Source organism: Bos javanicus, chromosome 19 (assembly GCF_032452875.1).
Source record: "Bos javanicus breed banteng chromosome 19, ARS-OSU_banteng_1.0, whole genome shotgun sequence".
NCBI classification, from domain to species: Eukaryota; Metazoa; Chordata; class Mammalia; order Artiodactyla; family Bovidae; genus Bos; species Bos javanicus.
Window position 1 is genome coordinate 52233517 of NC_083886.1, and position 18800 is coordinate 52252316.

General features: G+C 50.2%; 1 protein-coding gene across 8 annotated transcripts in view; it reads left to right on the forward strand.

The window, feature by feature from the left end:
• CCDC57 (coiled-coil domain containing 57) overlaps positions 1 to 17076 on the forward strand; it is a 110789-nt gene extending 93713 nt beyond the window's left edge. For 4 of the 8 annotated variants that reach the window (XM_061392490.1, XM_061392492.1, XM_061392491.1 and 1 more), the window contains one exon: positions 16564 to 17076. In XM_061392490.1, coding sequence (XP_061248474.1) covers positions 16564 to 16793 — 230 coding nt within the window. In that variant the 3' untranslated portion in view covers positions 16794 to 17076. Of the gene's footprint in view, positions 1 to 665; positions 10002 to 16563 lie in introns of those variants that run through there. The other 4 variants (XM_061392496.1, XM_061392499.1, XM_061392493.1 and 1 more) reach the window with 3 other exon arrangements.
• Positions 17077 to 18800: the final 1724 nt, after the last annotated feature.

Here is an 18800-nt window from a genome sequence, read left to right on the forward strand (position 1 = left end):
AACCCTCTCCCCACCCCCTGGAATTCCAGAGCAGAGACGCCTGACCTTATCCTCAGGCAGATGGTCCACAGGGGCCAAGGTTATCCCTGGGGTCACACAGATAATGGGCAGAAGCTCCTAAGGAATGCAAATATTCCTTCAGAAAGAGAGGAGCTGCCTTTCCCTGCCCTGGGGGCCGGACACACCTTCCCCCATTCCAGCATTCTGAGCACCGGCCCCCTGCGGCACTCCTCAAGTTTCTACCATGGGGTCTTAGATGGTCCTGAGCAGTCCGGCTGTGAGCCCTACATTCTCTTGGGTAGAGGCTCTTCCCCCTGGGTGCTCCCCACTCACTGAGGATGAACGAAAGGGGACAAAGCTTTTAAAGGGTTGGGGTTTTTTTTCTCTTTAAATGTTTGTTCTTTTGAAAATCATATTAGTTTCTCCTGAAATTAATTTTTTTTTTCCTTTAACAAGGGTTGCACAAAATTTTAAGATGAAGCACGCATGAGCCTGTTAACTGCTGCTAATCCAAAGTTATTTTTAAACCCTGTGTAATAAGAACATTTCTGTGCAGATCTCACCGTAGAGATAGCACCTAAATCCTAGTTGCCAGGCTGTTCTGAGGATCCAGGAAGCAAGTAACCAACCACTTCCTGTTCTCAACTCAGTGTCTGCTCACATAGGGCCCAGTGCTGCCATCAGCCCAGACATCACTCTGCCCGCCACCGCGGATCCTTTTCCAACAGCTCCTGGAGGCCAAGGCTTGACATTCAGATGACGAGACCCAGAGATGTTAACGCTGCTTGCTCAAGGTCACACAGCCCCCCGTTCATGAATCAGGATCAGAATCCAAACTGTCCAACTGCTGCCCGTGAGCCCACAGAACTGAAGAAGGTCCCAGATGATAGTGCCCTGGGTGCCAGGCAACAAGTGGCTGAGTGAAGGGAGGCAGGACCATGTTGACTGCTGGGCAGTACTTGGCCAGCAGGTCGGAGGGGCCTGACCAGCCGCTGGGCAGTACTTGGCCAGCGGGTGGTGGGGGCCTGACCAGCCAGCCTGTCCAGCAGAAGCAGTTGATGATGCTACTCCATGGCAATCCCTGCACAGCAGTGCGGGTTCAATAAGCCAGATCTTCCCATTTTTTAAGAGGTGTTAGAAGTCTGGTTTTTTTATATGGTGCTCAGTCACTTAGTCGTATCTGACTCTTTTGTGACTCACTGAACTATGGCCCCCCAGGCTCCTCTGTCCATGGAATTTTCCAAGCAAGAATACTGGAGTGGGTTGCCATTTCCTCCTGCAGGGGATCTTCCCGATCCAGGGATCAAACCCATGTCTCCTGTATTGGCAGGCAGATTCTTTACCGCTGAGCCACCTGGGAAGCCCCATTTTTTTATATGGAATGTTTCAGTTTTTTAATATTGGCAACTAGTTAAAACATACAGGCCAAATTGCAGCTCAGTCTGTAAGCTACAGAAAACCCTGGGAGCCAGATCCAGCCATGCCCAGTGGTACATGGTCTGTGTGGCCTCCAGCTCCAGGGGACAGCCTCCAGCAAAGCGCCTTCCCAGACCCAGAATAAAGTGACTGCCAGGTAAACTGAGATACTCCTGCTCTGAGAGTCGTGATTGACTGCAGAACCAACGTACGGGTCCCTTTGGTCTCATCTTTGTGGTTAGGAGCCGTTCTTCAGGGTGTCACCAGTCACTGAATAGGGCTGAGTGGGCCCTGAGGATACCAGCTTACCCTGGCATTGTGTATTTTTGAGTGGAGACTGTTCCAGGCCTCCCCTGAAGGATGCTTGGACTCAGAAGCAGCGTTTGGGGCCTTTCTCTGAAGGCAGACTGATTCAGCCATGGGTCTGCCAGCTCAGCCGTGCTCTGAGGACATACAAACACACTCTGAACACAGGACCTTTGAGTCGCCTTGCCTGCACGCTCTCAAGACCAGGAGCATCACGATCTGGCCTCCCCACAGAAACTTTATGTTTCTCAGTAAACCCAGGGGCTGAGTGAGGAGAGCAGTTTCAGGCACCCCAGGCGCGCCCACTGAGCAGCGTGACCAGGACTCTTCCAGCATCCACCGGGGAGCGGGGGGATCACAAGGGCCCTGCCCTGTTTGCCAGCATCACATTTGTCCTTTTGGCTCTGCACATTACTACTCTTAGGATGGGACTGAATGAGAGAGCCAGGTCTACCAGTGTGCACCACCCTTTAGCATCTTCTATAATTGCAGCCAGAGAAATCTAAGAACCAGGGTTCTGGTCCAAGAAGGGAGCCGTGCAGTATCTTGAATTAGGTGAGCAACTCCAGCTTCCCGCCTTTACTGCTTATTATAACCTGAGACTTTTTAGGACGTAAAGTATCCTCTAAACTTTTTGAGAAATATAGGGTCAAATAGGAGCTTCCCAGGTGGCACCATGGTAAAGAATCCACCTGCCAAAGCAGGAGATGCAAAAGGTGCAGGTTTTGACCTTGGTCTGGGAGGATCCCCTAGAGGAGAAAATGGCAACCCACTCCAGTATTCCTGCCTGGGAAATCCCATGGACAGAGGAGCCTGGCAAGGTACAGTCCAGTGGGTTGCAAAGAGTCAGAGACAATTGAGCATGTGCGCACTCGCTCACACACACACACACACACACACACACACACACACAGTCAAATAGATCTTTGTTAGCTCTTTTTTGAAGTTGTTATGATGAAACAGCTTTTCCTGCCACTTGGGAAAAAAACTTGTGTTGAAATAACTTTTAAAACAAAGTAAATACTTTGATGTAGCCAAGTTGGCGTCTACTTCAGTGCTGTTTTTTCTGGGGCCACAGCATGACTGGCATTCACTCCTACTCTTGGCCAGACTAAGGACTATACATTAATATCCACCTCTGCATAGACGAAATATGTGAAACAGCTGTTTTCAGATGTGGGAAAATAGGTAGCAGAGGACCGGGATCCTTGAAGGAGGAAGACAAACGAGGCGCCTGTCGGGCCCCCTGGCTTTCTGCCCCGAGGCATCTTCTGGGCTCAGTCACAGGGAAGGGAGTACCAAGCAAGGCGCAGTGCCTTCTCTGGTGGAGGAAGCGGGAATGGGTGTCTGGGAAGGCAGAGGGGCTGGAAGTTGCAGGAAAGATTCGCGGGGAGGGGGTGGGGATGGGGGGCGGGGTACACAGAAGAGAGCTCCAGAAATCCTTGTAGGAATTGTCTTGAGTCTTTACCTCTTTACCGTGTCCTAGTTCATTGATGTGCAGAATAAAACTCCACAAATTCAGGCAAAGGGAAGATAAGCAGCTTGTAAGGGTAACCATTTCCAGACCTCTAAGATGGTGGGGAGATAGTCAATCTCCAGCCTTCATTCGTTGGAGACCCAGAGAAGTCACACCTTGGTCATAGAGCTATGTGTCTCTGAAGTGCAGACTCATCTAGACTTATCCTAGAAAGGCTCAAAAACAGTCTTTGAAATGACGAAATGAGAACCTAACAGCCTGTAAAACAAAGCTCAACATTCTTAAAAAGACAAATTCCAACACAATACCTAAAATGTACAATAGCCAGTTAAAAATTTCAAGACTTGTGACGAAGCAGGAAAATGTGATCCAAAGCTAAAAGGAAAAGCATTCAATGAAAAGAGGTCCAGAAATGACAGAAATGAGGAAGCAAGCAAGCAAAGATGTTGAAATGACTGTTACGACTATATTCAGGTATTTAAAGGAAAACAATGATAAGAACTGAAACTATAAAAAAGAACCAAACAACACTTCCAGAGATTGAAGAATACAGTATTTGGTAAGGAAAACACATCGGATGGGATTGACAGTAGAATAGAGATAGCAGAAGGAAAAACAAGGAACTTGAAGACATAGCAATAGAATCAACCCGAAGTGACACACAGAGAGAAAACAGAGGGCACAGAAAACAGCTCTGGCAACCTGAAAGAGAGCATCCACCAGTCTAACAGGGAAGAAGGAGGGGCAGAAAGAATGTTTGAAGAAATGATGCCCTTTTTTTCCCCCTAAATTTGATGAAAACTCCTAATTCACTGATTCAAAAAATTTGTCAACCCCAAGCACCAGGATAAACACACAGGCACAAATTCAATCCAGGGAATATCATAACCAAGTTTCTCAAAATCAGCAATAAAGTAAAATCTTAAAAACAGTCAAAGAAAAGACACATTACTTAAAGATGAATGAAGATAAAAATTATGACAGACTTCTCTTCAGAAACTATAGCTACGAGACAACAAGGGATCATCGATTGTCTCCAAGCCGAAAGAAAAAGGAGCTCACAAAGTAGAATTCTGTATCTAGCAAAAAGATCCTTTAAAAATGGAGGCAAAATAAAGACGTTCACAGACAAACCAGATAGAATCCATCACCAGCAGACCTTCACTACAAGAAATAGTAAAGGACATCCTTCAGGCAAAGGAAATGATGGCAAATGAAAATTGGGGTCATCAGAAATACAGAGGCAGCAGGTGAGTTTGTGGATAAATAATGGAAATAGGCTTACGGTTTTCTTTGGAAGATCACTGGCTGTTTAAAGCACACGTGATGACAGTGTATGATGGGATTTGTGATACATATACAAGTGAAACATACGACAAGGTGGCATAAATGATGGGAAGGGGAAAAGAAAGTACGCTCCTGTCGGGCTCTTATTCGTGAACTTGTATACTACTACTTCAGGGTAGAATGTGACAAACTAAAAATGTATATACCATAGAGCAACATTCAAAAACAACAAAACAAACAAAAAGCACAAAGATGTATAGCTAATAGGGTTGTAGTAGAGATAAAATGGGATTTAAAAACACAAATTCAAGAGTAGGCAGGAAGAGACTTCCCTGGTGGTCTAGTGGCTAAGACTCTGCACTCCCAATGCAGGGGGCCCAGATCTGATCCCTGATCGGGACGCTAGATCCCACACGCTGCAGTTAAAGATCCTACATGCTGAAACTAAAAAAAGATCCTGAACGCCACAGTAAATATCCAAAATCCTGGATGCCACAACTAAGACCCAGCATCACCAAATAAATAAATATTTTAAAAAGCTATAAAACGTCTAGAAGAAATCATAGGAGATCTTTGTGACTTTGGGATAGACAAAAATTTCTTAGGATAGAAAAAAGTCTCAACCTTAAAAGAAAAAAATTTGATGGATTGGGCTTCATCAAAATGTTAAAGTTCTGCTTCTGCAATGACACTCTCAAGAAGGTGAAAAGATAAGCTGGGAGAAAATATTTGAACACATATCAAGGACCTGATCCAGAATATACAAAGAACTTTACAACTTAGTGGTAAATAAATAAGCCCAATTTTTAAAACAGCCAAAATACTACAGAAGACACTTCAAAAAAGAAGAGATACAGCAAGCCCGTGAAAGATACTCAGTCATCAGGGAAATGCAAATTTAAACCACAGTGAGGAGGCATGGCATGCTGTGACTCATGGGGTCGCAAGGAGTCGGACACGACTGAGCAACTGAACTGAACTGAACTGAGGTGCCACTACAGTCACTCAGACAACCGAAACCTTACAATAATATGGTGATATCAGTACAATCGTTGTAGCAAACACAGGGAGCCGCTGGAACTCACACTGCTTGAGAAAACGCAGGGTGGTCAACTGCTTTGGAAAACAGTCTGGCAGTTTCTTAAAAAAAACAAACTTGCAGTTGCTCTCGCCTCCTCAGATGGTCCACACTGTGTCTGGAGAGTGTGTTTCTCTCTAAATAAATCCACTTCTTACCTATCAAAAAGCAAAAAACGTGCTACACGACTCAGCCATTCAGTTCCATGGTAACCATGTAAGAGAAACATTCACGCCCCAAAGGCCTTAACACGAATGTCCGATGAAAACAACACAAGTGTGCATCGGCAGGTAAATGGAAAAGCAGATTGCTGTGGAGCAGTGTGATGTGCTGCTTCTCCATTTATCTGCTGATGGCCAGTGGTAGAGAGTCCGCCTGCCAATGCAGGAGATGTGGGTTGGATCCCTGGGTCTGGAAAATCCCCTGGAGAAGGGAATGACAACCCACTCCAGTATTCTTGCCTGGAAAATCCCATGGACAAGAGGAACCTGGCAGGCTACTGTCCACGGGCTTGCAGGAGTCGGACACGATTGAGGGACAAAACAAGTATGCTGTACTCCTGCTCGACAAGCAAAAGAACTACCAGTACATAATGACAACAGGACTGAACCTCAGAAACATTGCTTTGATCTCTGGAAGAACCAGACATCAAGCAGTCCCTAGTGTACTTTTTTTTTTAATGTTTTTATTTTTGGCTGCGCTGGGTCTTTGTTGCTGCATGGGCTTTTGTCTAGGTGCAGTCAGTGGGGGCCACTCTCTAGCTGCAGTGCACGAACTTATTGCAGTGGCTTCTCTTGTGGAGCACAGGCTGCAGAGCGCAAAGGCTTCAGCAGCTGCAGCTCATGGGCTCAGTAGCTGCAGCTCTGAGGCTCTTGAACTCTGGCTCAATAGTTGTGGGGCACAAGCCTAGCTGATCCCAGATGAGGGATCAAACCTGTACTCCTACATTGGCAGGTGGATTCTTCATCTTCTGAGCCACCAGGGAATCCCCCTAGGGTACTCTTTTTTATGTGAACTTCTAGAAACGACCTACATAGTCAGTGATGACAAAAAGCAGATCGGTGGTTGCTTCAGGCTGGGAGTAGGGATGTTAGGGGTTGAAGGAAATGTTCCATAGACATAGATGTATAGATTTTATACAACCCATTGAAATGTACCCCTAAAATGGGTGCGTTTTATTGTATATAAATTATAGCTCAATGGAAGTTATTAAAAAAAAAAAAAAACGCAAAAGATCTCCTATGTTCGGCATCACCCAGACAGCAGCTGGGAGCAGCATATTCTGGAGAACTCTGGCCTTCTGCTCTCGATGTTCTGTCTCTCTCCCGCTGCATGGCCCCTCCTGATCTTGGTTTCTACGCTGGGTTATCTACGTCTGTTCCAGGCAAAATCAAGAAGAGCCAAAGTAGGACAGACACCCAGTGTCAACTCTCTTCACACCACTGCAGATCCTTGCAGAATTCTTGTAATTCGTATCAATTTACTCAGGCCCTCTTAATTATCTTCCACTGGGCACTCAGGACTCCTCAGGGAGGTCATTACTGTCGACAGTGCCCTCCCAGCGGGGCCCCAGAGCCTCTTGGAAGGGCCTCAAGAGCCCTGAAGGTGGGAGGGGTGGAAGCGCCTTTGGCATCCTACGCTCATCCCAGCCAGGGCTGTCCTTTCCCGCAAGCCTGCACTCCAGACTTTGTTTCAAGAAATAGTAACTCAACTTAAAAAAAAAAAAAAAAGTATAGAATCAGTGTATAGAACAAACCCACCCACTTCTGTTTTTGTTTTGTTTTTATCCATAAGGGGTTATTTGCTCTCTGGAGAACACTGCACATTTCACACTTTGTCAAGAGAGGGAGGGCCCCGAGGCGCTGGTAGCAGAAGCAGCAGTGGGAAGAGCAGCCACCCTCTGGCCACAGACAGCCACGACATATCAAGCTGTGTTCCAGCGAGACTTCATTTTCAAAATAGGGCAGGCTGACTTAGAGTTCTCTTACGGTTTCCAATACTTATTCTATTTGCTGGAAGGTCACAGTTCTCCAGAGAAGTGCTCTGTAGTACATAGCAGGCTCATCTGCCCGTCCTTCTTGCTGAACTTCCTTGGTGGTGGTGGTTTAGTCGCTAAGTCGTGTCCGACTCTTGCGACCCCATGGACTGCAGCCCGCCAGGCCCCTCTGTCCATGAGATTCTCCAGGCAAGAATACTGGAGTGGGTTGCCATTTCCTCCTCCACGGGATCTTTCTGACCGACCCAGGGATGGAACCGAGGTCTCCTGCGTTACAGGCAGATTCTTTACCAACTGAGCTATGAGGGAAGCACCAACACTTTGTCTTGCGGTGCTTTTTTCCCTAAGTGGATGATCCTGGTGTCTTCAGACAGTGACTGTTTCTTTCCTTCAGTGCTTGTAGTCCTGTTTCATTTAATTTCCTTACGGAGCTGGTTGGGGCCCTGAAACCGTGTTAACAGGAGTGTCATCAGGGGCATCTTGTCTCATTCTCTGACTTGAAGAGATTGAGGCTGATTTTACACTAAAGTGATTGCCATGAATTTTTTTTTTTTTTTTTGCCGTGAATTTTTAAATATAACCTCTGTCAAGTTAAAATTTTTCCCTTACGTTCTTGATTTACCAAGATTTTTCGTCATGAATAAGTGTTAAACCTCATCAGATGTTTTCCTGCATTGATTAAGATAATCATATATATATTTTTTTCTTATTGTGATGAAATACGGTTGTAGATTTTCTGATATGGAACCCGCCTTGCATTATTGGGATAAACTATACTTGATATATTTTTAATACTAATTTGGCTTGCTAATGTTGATATATATAGTTTTTATAGCTACATTTATAAGTTAAATATTCCTGTGATTTTTTTTTCCTTTGGCTTGTATTTATCTGGTTTAGAAATGTAGATTACCTCATAAAATGAGCTCTTTTTCTACTTTTCTGAGTAGTTGGAATAAGACAGAAATTGACTATTCCTTGAAATTTGGATCTCTTCTTTTGAAAATTCAGTAGAACCTCCTGTAAAGCCATCTGAGCCAAAAGTCTTTGGGGAGGGAAGTTTTTGATCATCATTTCAATTTTCTTATTAATTATTGGATATTTAAATGCTTTTTTTTTTTTTTTTGGTACTGGTTTTGGAACTTTCCATTTCATCTAGATTTTATTAACTTACTAGTGAACAGGTGTTTATAACATTCATTTTTACCCAGTCTTCCCCTACCATGTTCATTTTCTCTCCCTTTTTTTTTTTTGGATCCATCTTGGCAGAGGTTAATCTTATTCATCTCTGCAGACAACAGTTTGGGTTCTGTTGATGCTCTGTGCTGCTTGTTTTCTTGGAGTTTCCATTTCACTGAATCTTGCCTTTAATGCTACGACTTCCTTTTTCTTGTTCCCAAGTTCGTTCTGTTCCTTTCTCTCCAGTTTCTCCCCCTGAAGGCTAGTTCATCTCCTGGTAGATGAGATGTTAGTATTTCCAGATAAGTGTATTGGCAGCCGCTTGAGCTATGTCCTACAAATTGTGAGATTCAATTCTAAATATTTTTTGAATTCACCATATGGTTTCCTACATAACTCAAGGATTATTCAGTAATAAGTTAGTGTGCAAGCAGAAGGGATTTGGGGAGATTTTGATGTTGGTTTCTAACTTTATTGTATTCATATTCTATTTGGAATGAATGGAGACTTGCCCTGTGGCCTGAGGGGCTTTCCAGGTGGCAGTAGAGATAAAGAACCTGCCTGCCAGTGCAGGAGACATAAGAGACGAGGTTCGATCCCCGGGTCAGAAAGATCCCCTGGAGAAGGAAATGGCAACCCACTCCAGTATTCTTGCCTGGAGAATCCCATGGACAGAAGAACCTGGTGGGCTACAGTCCATGGGGCTGCAAAGAGTATATGTGGTCTGATTCTGTGTATGGTCTGTGTTTGGCAAAAAAAAGAAAGTGTACTATCTGCCTACTAGTTTAGACATCTCTGTGTCTAATAACTCAAACTAATTAATTCCGTTGACTAAGTCTTTGCCGTCTCTGTATGGGTTTATGATCAATAGGGGTGATTAAAACCTCCACCTACCTGTTTTTGGATTATCTACTTTGCCTTGCAGCTCTCTTTCAGATGTTATTTGGTGTGTTTTGAAGTTGTCCCTTCACCAGGACTCAGAGTTCTTCTTTACACCTTATGACAGTTTGTGCCTAATTTTATTTTTTGTTTGCTTTCAATTTTTATGTATCTTTTTTGGTTTTGTTTTTGGCCACACCACCACAAGTCATGTGAGATCTTATTCCCTGACGAGGCCCCCTGCAGTGCAAACAGACTCCTAACCATTAGACCACCAGGGGACTCCTTGTCTTTTGTTTTAAATAGGTTTAAAACATCTGTACACATCTTGTTGAATCTTGTTTGTTTGTTTTGAATAAATCCAACTTGAGAATTTTTCTTCATTGATGAATTTAACTCATTTATCTATTGGGCTTAATTCTCCATGTTATTTATTTCTCATCTGTTTACTTTATTCCTGTTTATTTTTTCTACATTCCTACCTTTCATCGGAGAATTCAAGTTTCCTTCTGCTGCATTATAAGTTACACAGTCTACTTTTGCCCAAGGATAATCTCACTCACTCACACGTGTTTACACAGCCCTATTGATTTCTCACACTTGTTACCACTTCTGCGTTTCCCCTCCATAGGCATGTTCTTTACTCGCTCCCTTTCTCCCCACATCTGGCCATCCCACCCCCATCACAGCCACAATGTCTGGAATTCTCATTTTGGGTTGTTGTGGGTTTGTATAGGTTTGATTTCCCTATTTCTCAAGTGTCTGGCAGCTTCTTCTATATTTGTTTTTCTCCATATGTAAGCACTTCTCCCAAGAGTATTCTCAATGTGGCTCCTTAGACGGAACCAGAATTTTTATCCCACTTGTTTGAGAAACCCTCCTGCCTGCATCCCTGTAGGGATTTTAAACTTTGTGTTTAACAGAGTTCAGTACAAAGATGTAGAAGTTTATGTATAAGTTTAGCAGATCCAAATTATGTCCTCCATTAACATCCTATAAGAATACCATTCATTCTTCAAGTAAGCACAGTAACAGTGAAACATGCTGGGAAATGAGGGATTTGTTTTACTTATCTGTTCTTCTCTTTGGCTGCGCTGGGGCTTCTGGGTCTTTGTTGCTGCGCATGGGCGTTCTCCAGCTCGGTGACCGGGCGCTGCTCTCTCGTTGCGGAGTGTGGGCTTCTCTTTGCAGTGGCTTCTCTTGTTGTGGAGCACGGGCTCGAAGGTGCACAGGCCGCAGTTGTGGTGGTGTATCAGGTTAATTGCCCCGAGGTGTGTGGGATCTTCCCTGACCAGGGGTCGAACTGGTGTTCCTTTCATTACAAGGCAGGTTCTTAACCACTGGACCACCAGGGAAGCCCGGCATTTGCTTTTTAACTTGGGAAAGATGGTGAAAGATTGTCTGTGCTTTGCATATGTGGCTCTCATTGGCCTGGTTTCTTGTTTCAAAGGTTCGACCGTGAGTGCTTTTAGTACCATCACACACACTACTCCGTTTATATCTGAGTTTAAAATAGAAACCCAGTTACAGTCCTGAACTACAGATGTCACAGACGAGTGAGCAAGAGATCTCGTAGCAGAAAATTCTGTTCAACTTTGCGCAGACCCTGCTACCAACATGCGGGTTTCAGGATTCACTCTGCGACCAGGGCTGAGCCTTCTCTGGTCCACGTGGGGACTGAGGGAACCCTGTAGGTGGGCAGAAAAGCCAGCCAACCACAGAAGGAGCACCCAATTCAGGGCTGGGGACGCAGGTCGGGTGTTCAGAGCTCCACGGGAGCCCTGCTCTTGGCAGTGCCTGAGCAAGGCCTGACAGAGGGGCAAGAGCTGCGTTCTCACCTCCAGCCCAGAGGCTGCAGGTTGACATCCTGGCCTTTTGCTCTCAGCCCAGCTGCACCACCTCTGTGTCAGGCCGGGGCCCCTTATGCAGGGCCCGGGCATGAGGTGGATGTGTGTCCAGGAAGCTTCGCTAAGAGCTGGGCCTGGCACCAGGGCAGCACTTGGCACATGCCATGCTTGTGTTCACGTGGTCAGTTGTTCTGGGGCCCAGGCCCCTGGAGAGGCTCCTGGCCTCCTCGCCAGCCTCAGGCCCCCGACTTGAGCTGAAATCAGACAGGGAGCAACAGAGAAGCTGTGGGCAACTACTGGGCACACAGTAGGTCTGTGCAAAGCTCACTCCCAGCCCTGAGTGCTGTGTGCCTGCCCTGCAGTGCATGTCTGTCCTGGACAAGGAGTGAGGAGATTGGGAGGGGGTTCCCAAAGTAGCCCACAGGGTCCTCAGGGTCATCTCCTGGGGCCTGGAATAAGACCTGCAGCTACTGTGCTTGGGGCCAATTGGCAGCCCTCCCAAGGGGCACATTTCTATGGACAGGAAGAGCGTTGCTTCAGTCACAGCGTCCCCCCTGCCAAGAGGAGCAGAGGGCAGGCCCTCGAGGCATGTGTACTGCCAGTCTGCACCCTGGCTAGGTGCAGAGGTGGGCAGCCCCTCCATGGGAGGACCCTAGGATTCTTGGGTTCCTGGTCTGACCTACTGAGGGGCAGAGCCTCCACGAGCCCCTGTGAAAGTGTGCTTTTTAATGAATGTCACCTTGTTCATCTGTTTTCCATTGTTTGATCTCTATGCAAAGAAGTGTGTTAGTCGCTCAGTCACGTCTGACTCTTTGCGACCCTGCCAGGCTCCTCTGTCCGTGGGATTCTCCAGGCAAGAATGCTGGAGTGGGTTGCCGTTCCCTTCTCCACGGTATCTTCCTGACCCAGGAATCGAACCCAGGCCTGCATTGCGGGAGGATTCTTTCCCATCTGAGCCACCAGGAAAGCCCCTCTATGAAAAGAAGGCAGATCAACATCCGACCCCCCCGCCCCCGTGTGGCACCATGCCCTCCCTGCCGTCCCCACACTACCTTACAGAGGACACACATCGTCTGGGTGCAGCCTGGGTACTCAGCTGCCCTCTCCCGTCCCAGAGTGGGCACCAGCCAGGCTTGGAGGCCCAGCCGCTGCTTTCCGCCGCCTCCCCGCCCCCAGCCCCCTGCGTCCTGACCTCTGTCCTGGCGCTGTTTCCCCCTCCTCCGCTTCGCCCCTGCACTCAAGCCTACCCCCTCTGCCCACCCACCCGACACGGCCTTTCCCAGCCCCTCTCCTCTGAGGAGCTGGGCCTCAGACAGGGCCCGAGAAGGGGTAGGGTCATGACGGAGGCAGTGCTGGCTCTCCTCTGCCACAGAACCTTTCCCCTCTAAGTCCCCTGCCTGAGGCACTTCCTGAAGCCCAGGGTGGAAGCCCCGTGGGGCTGCACTGAGGGGCACTAGCAGGCAGTCCTGGGTGAGCCCAGAACCAGGGAGGAGACACCCCCAAAGATGATGGTGAGAAGGGGCAGCCAGGGGTTGGCGGCAGGCGTTAACTTCAGGAAGTGCGGGGTGGGGGGCGGGGGTGGTGATGCTGGTCTGTTAACCAGGGTTGTCTGGTCAGCGCCCCCAGCCCACGGCTGGGAGTGGCTGCAGGGCCCTGAGGATCTGGCATTTCCTGCCTGCCCCTCCTCCACGCTGCTGAAGGGAGTCAAGTCTGGAAGTATCAGCCCAGAGCCTCTGCACCAGGGGCCTGCAGCAGTTCCCAGGCAGGCAGGGCTGCTCAGGACAGGCTCGGGGGTCCATGTCACCCACCATCGACGCGCCTCGTACACTGAAGGCTTGGGGCTCTATCCCACAGGATTTGGGGCGGGGAGTGTAACAGAATCTAACTTTTAACCACTGATTCACAAGGATGCCCAGGGTGAGGGTGAGGAGCCCTAGGGGGTATAATTCCCCCAACTTGAGAAATGTAGAACTTGGGGACTCAAGGTGCTCCCAGGGAAGCAGGAGAGAAGTCTCAGCAGAAGCGCGGGGCCATCAGCACCCAGAGGGAATCACCCCAGAGAGGAGAGGGAAGGCCCAGCAAGACCAGCAGAGGCTGAAGTGAGCCTGAGGAGGTCCTGCCCCTTGTGGCCAAGGCTACAACTGGGACCTGAGTCTTGAGTAGTGCCCCAGCTCCACAGAAAGTTCTGGAGAACCAGGGCACACATGGCTCCATATCCCCTTTCTCAGGAGCTCAGGGAGTGCTTTTCCAACTGCCTTTAGAGGCCTAACGTGCCTGTGCTCAGAGCCACCCTGATGCACAGACAGATGGGAAGACAACTGAGAAGGGAGCTGGGCAGGAGCTCCGAGCATCCAGAGAGCTGGGACCCTTACAGGCCCCTGTGTGCAGAGAGCCCCAGGAGGCCCCGAGACAGGAGACTAACCCTCCTCCCCCGGGGCTCTGGTCCATGAGACATGCCAGGCTCTAGGTCAGTAAGGGAAGGTCATGGGGAAGACCACCCACCAAAAGGGCAGGCCCACAAACCCCTCGACTCAGTCAGCCCCTGCCCAGCCCCCATCCTGCCCCCAGGTTCATACTGGGAGGTCTTGGGCATTTCACTGAACCTTCCCAAAGGCTGGGGCTGTAACAGCAGCCCGTAGGAGGCGAGTGCTATGCCCTTAAATGTCCCTGAAGCCTCATCAAAGTCCAGAGCAGAAAGAGAGCAGAACAGGTCAGGCAAGGAGGAGACGGCAGAGAGCACCATGGGGGCCTTGCTTCCACACCCCATCCCCTGAGTGAAGTCTGAATGAGGGCACAGATCACTCAAGCAGAGACCACGGCTCGGGCACAGGAAGTGTCCTAAGTCGAGCAGGCCTGACTTGTTCAGCTTCGTGCCTGAGCCAGGACTGCCATGCTCTGGACACCTGACCTGGAGGAGCCAGTCACCCCCTCAGGGTGACTTTGCAGGGAGAGGGGCAGAAACCAGTGCCCTGCAAGGCTGGCTGTGCCGTCCTTTCAGCTTAGAGGCCCTGCTCCTAGGCAGACAAGTTGGTCAGCCCAGCCTGTGCTTCCAGCAGAAACATTGGAACCGCCTGCTTGGCATCCGGCTGAACTAGCAATCAGCTCCTAACCACTGGCCACAGGAAGCACGGCCTCCCAAGCAAAGGTCTTGGGCCCTAGGCTGGCCCTTCTCCCTACGCCTCGTCCCCCAGGCAGACAATGGGATGGACTCAGGTCATGCCCACGAACCCTTGAAGGGGCTGGTCCCTCAAGTTGTAGGGAGGGACCCCCACATTGCAGTGGTCAGACTCCTGACCCTGACCCTCCCCAATGGCAATGGCCTTCCAGAAGGAAACCGAGTTAGCAGGACAGGGCTGACCAGAGATCCCTTTACAAGCAGTTGTAAAGACGTCTAGGGTGAGAAGGTCTCTGTGTAGAGAGGAAGAATTCACCCAGGGTTGAAGAACCAAAGACATGGGCGCTTTCTCAATGAGGGAGGAGCAGCCATGGCCACAGGAAGTAAAGGGAAACCTGGGGATATCCAGGGACCCACATCCTCACCCTACTCCAGGACCTGGCGCTGGCAGGCAGGGGGCAGGGGGAGAGCAGGACCTGGCTCAGCTTTGGGTCTGAGGGCACAAGGAGAGGCCACTGGGTGTGACCCCCGAAGCCCCCAGGAAAGGAGAAGCAGCTCCAGACATCTCCAGAGGCCAGAGGAGTAGAAAGGGCACAAAAGGAGAGAGGGGACCAGGGCCTGGGTACGCCTGGCCAGCGCCCAGCTTATGGTGCTGGAGTCACTGCAAGAAGCCTGGCTCACAGCCCTGTGTGTGCTTTCCAAGTCCCGGCCTTTCCTGTCACCCATCTCCATGCCAACCCTGTTCTTTCCCTCCAGAGGCTGTGCGGCTGCTCTGCTGGCCTTTCCCCAGATTGGAGTCTGAGCCAGTTTGGTCCCTGTCGTCCACCTGTGCAGCATGTGGCCATGTGCTGGGCGGACCCCTCCAGACTGCTCCGTGTCACACCACCAGGCCCACAGTGGTGGGCTCGGTGACACTGGGCAGACGGTGTGCATCCCTGAAGTGTGTCTCACATGTGTGAGACGCCAGCACCAGGCAGCCAGGCCCCACCTATCCTGACTTGACGCCCTGTGTCAGCGTTCTTTTATTTTTTATATTTTATTTTTTTGGCTGAGCCACATGGCATGCAGGATCGCAACCCCGACCAGGGATCGAACTCATGCCCCTTGCATTGGAAGCACAGCGTCTTAACCCTGCATGCTGGGCCAGCCCAGGAAGGAGAGCAGCCGCTGAGCTTGCATCATCTCACCACTGCTTTTTATTTTTTTCATTTTTTATTTATTTGTATACAGTTTTAAAAGGTTGTGCTCCATTTACAGTTATTACAAAATACCGTCCACATTCCACATGTTGTACAATACAGTCTTGTAGCCTCACAGTTGCTTTTTAATAACATCTTCCTGGTACATTTTTTTTTTTAAAGAAATACATTTTTAGTTTTAAAAGCTAGGAAAACAGTGAAAAGCTCAAGGGACTTTTCAAACATCACCTAGAGTGCCCTCGTGCAAAGACAGTTGTTGCCAGTATTTAGGGAGGGCTGCCCACACTTAGAGCATGTGCTATAGCTCCAGGGTCCTTGGCCTGGGCCTGGCCACGCGCATCAGGGCTGCTGTGCCGCTGGAGATGCTCGCAAGCATGGCCAGAGGGCACAGGATAGATGACAGCCTGGGAAGTGCCGTGAGTCAACCATTAACCTCGGAACCTCCGAGGGACCCATTATGAAATGATCAGGACAGGAGATGTTTTCACAGCCAAGTATCCTGTGTGCCCAGTGGAGGGGCAGGTCCAGGCCCCCAGAACACCTGGAGAGCACATGTCCACACAGACCCGCTGTGCGGGACACCAGGGCCAGGACCTCCAGATACAGCCATTGCCCTGGAGGACACTGGCCTTCGTGGGCTCCCACAAGGAAGCTGACGTGGGATCTCTGGTTCCTGCTGGAGAGAAGCTCGGCCAGCACTCACTGAACCCAGCTCTCCATGTGCACCGCATCCTCCTGCCCCGTGATGACTCACCCTCCTTTCTCTTTTCTCTTCACCTGCTAGAGCACCCAGCACCGACAGCCTGTAGCCTCCAGCACCCTGAGGGGAGCCCCACTGTGACGTGGGCAGCCTTTGGCGTTGAAGGGATGAAGATGGAAGCCCAGACAAGGGGCAAGCCTACTAGACACCCCAGGGCTCATCCTCCAAAACATAAAGGCTGCCAGCGGCCCCCAAGATTCGGAACTACAACTCCAAGGACTGACCCACCCCACTCCTCCCCCTCCCTGTTCTGATCCCTTCCTTTCTCCTCCCCCACCCTCCCGCCTTCCCCTTTCCCCTCCTGCTCCCTTCCATCCAATGTGTCAGTCCTTCTTCCCATCCTCCTCCTCGGTGCTTTTGTCTCCATGTCAGGGCTGTGCGCGCGCGCGTGTGTGTGTGTGTGTGTGTGTGTGTGTGTGTGTGTGTGTGTGTACAGTGGGGGTGGTGAACTACTAAGGCACCTCACAGACTGACCACCGAATCCCAAATTCTTCTTTGAACTTGGGAAGGACAGTAAAAGATTTCCAGGGCTTTGCATATGTGGCTCTCATGGCCTGGTTTCTTGTGTTTCAAAGGTTCGACCGTGAGTGCTTTTGGTACCATCACACACACTACTCCGTTTATATCTGAGTTTAAAATAGAAACCCAGTTACAGTCCTGAACTACAGATGTCACAGACGAGTGAGCAAGAGATCTCGTAGCAGAAAATTCTGTTCAACTTTGCGCAGACCCTGCTACCAACACGCGGGTTTCAGGATTCACTCTGCAACCAGGGCTGAGCCTTCTCTGGTCCACGTGGGGACTGAGGGAACCCTGTAGGTGGGCAGAAAAGCCAGCCATCCACAGAAGGAGCACCCGATTCAGGGCTGGGGACGCAGGTCAGGCGTTCAGAGCTCCACGGGAGCCCTGCTCTTGGCAGTGCCTGAGCAAGGCCTGACAGAGGGGCAAGAGCTGCGTTCTCACCTCCAGCCCAGAGGCTGCAGGTTGACATCCTGGCCTTTTGCTCTCAGCCCAGCTGCACCACCTCTGTGTCAGGCCGGGGCCCCTTATGCAGGGCCCGGGCATGAGGTGGATGTGTGTCCAGGAAGCTTCGCTAAGAGCTGGGCCTGGCACCAGGGCAGCACTTGGCACATGCCATGCTTGTGTTCACATGGTCAGTTGTTCTGGGGCCCAGGCCCCTGGAGAGGCTTCCTGGCCTCCTCGCCAGCCTCAAGCCCCCCAGTTGAGCTGAAATCAGACAGGGAGCAACAGAGAAGCTGTGGGCAACTACTGGGCACACAGTAGGTCTGTGCAAAGCTCACTCCCAGCCCTGAGTGCTGTGTGCCTGCCCTGCAGTGCATGTCTGTCCTGGACAAGGAGTGAGGAGATTGGGAGGGGGTTCCCAAAGTAGCCCACAGGGTCCTCAGGGTCATCTCCTGGGGCCTGGAATAAGACCTGCAGCTACTGTGCTTGGGGCCAATTGGCAGCCCTCCCAAGGGGCACATTTCTATGGACAGGAAGAGCGTTGCTTCAGTCACAGCGTCCCCCCTGCCAAGAGGAGCAGAGGGCAGGCCCTCGAGGCATGTGTACTGCCAGTCTGCACCCTGGCTAGGTGCAGAGGTGGGCAGCCCCTCCATGGGAGGACCCTAGGATTCTTGGGTTCCTGGTCTGACCTACTGAGGGGCAGAGCCTCCACGAGCCCCTGTGAAAGTGTGCTTTTTAATGAATGTCACCTTGTTCATCTGTTTTCCATTGTTTGATCTCTATGCAAAGAAGTGTGTTAGTCGCTCAGTCACGTCTGACTCTTTGCGACCCTGCCAGGCTCCTCTGTCCGTGGGATTCTCCAGGCAAGAATGCTGGAGTGGGTTGCCGTTCCCTTCTCCACGGTATCTTCCTGACCCAGGAATCGAACCCAGGCCTGCATTGCGGGAGGATTCTTTCCCATCTGAGCCACCAGGAAAGCCCCTCTATGAAAAGAAGGCAGATCAACATCCGACCCCCCCGCCCCCCGTGTGGCACCATGCCCTCCCTGCCGTCCCCACACTACCTTACAGAGGACACACATCGTCTGGGTGCAGCCTGGGTACTCAGCTGCCCTCTCCCGTCCCAGAGTGGGCACCAGCCAGGCTTGGAGGCCCAGCCGCTGCTTTCCGCCGCCTCCCCGCCCCCAGCCCCCTGCGTCCTGACCTCTGTCCTGGCGCTGTTTCCCCCTCCTCCGCTTCGCCCCTGCACTCAAGCCTACCCCCTCTGCCCACCCACCCGACACGGCCTTTCCCAGCCCC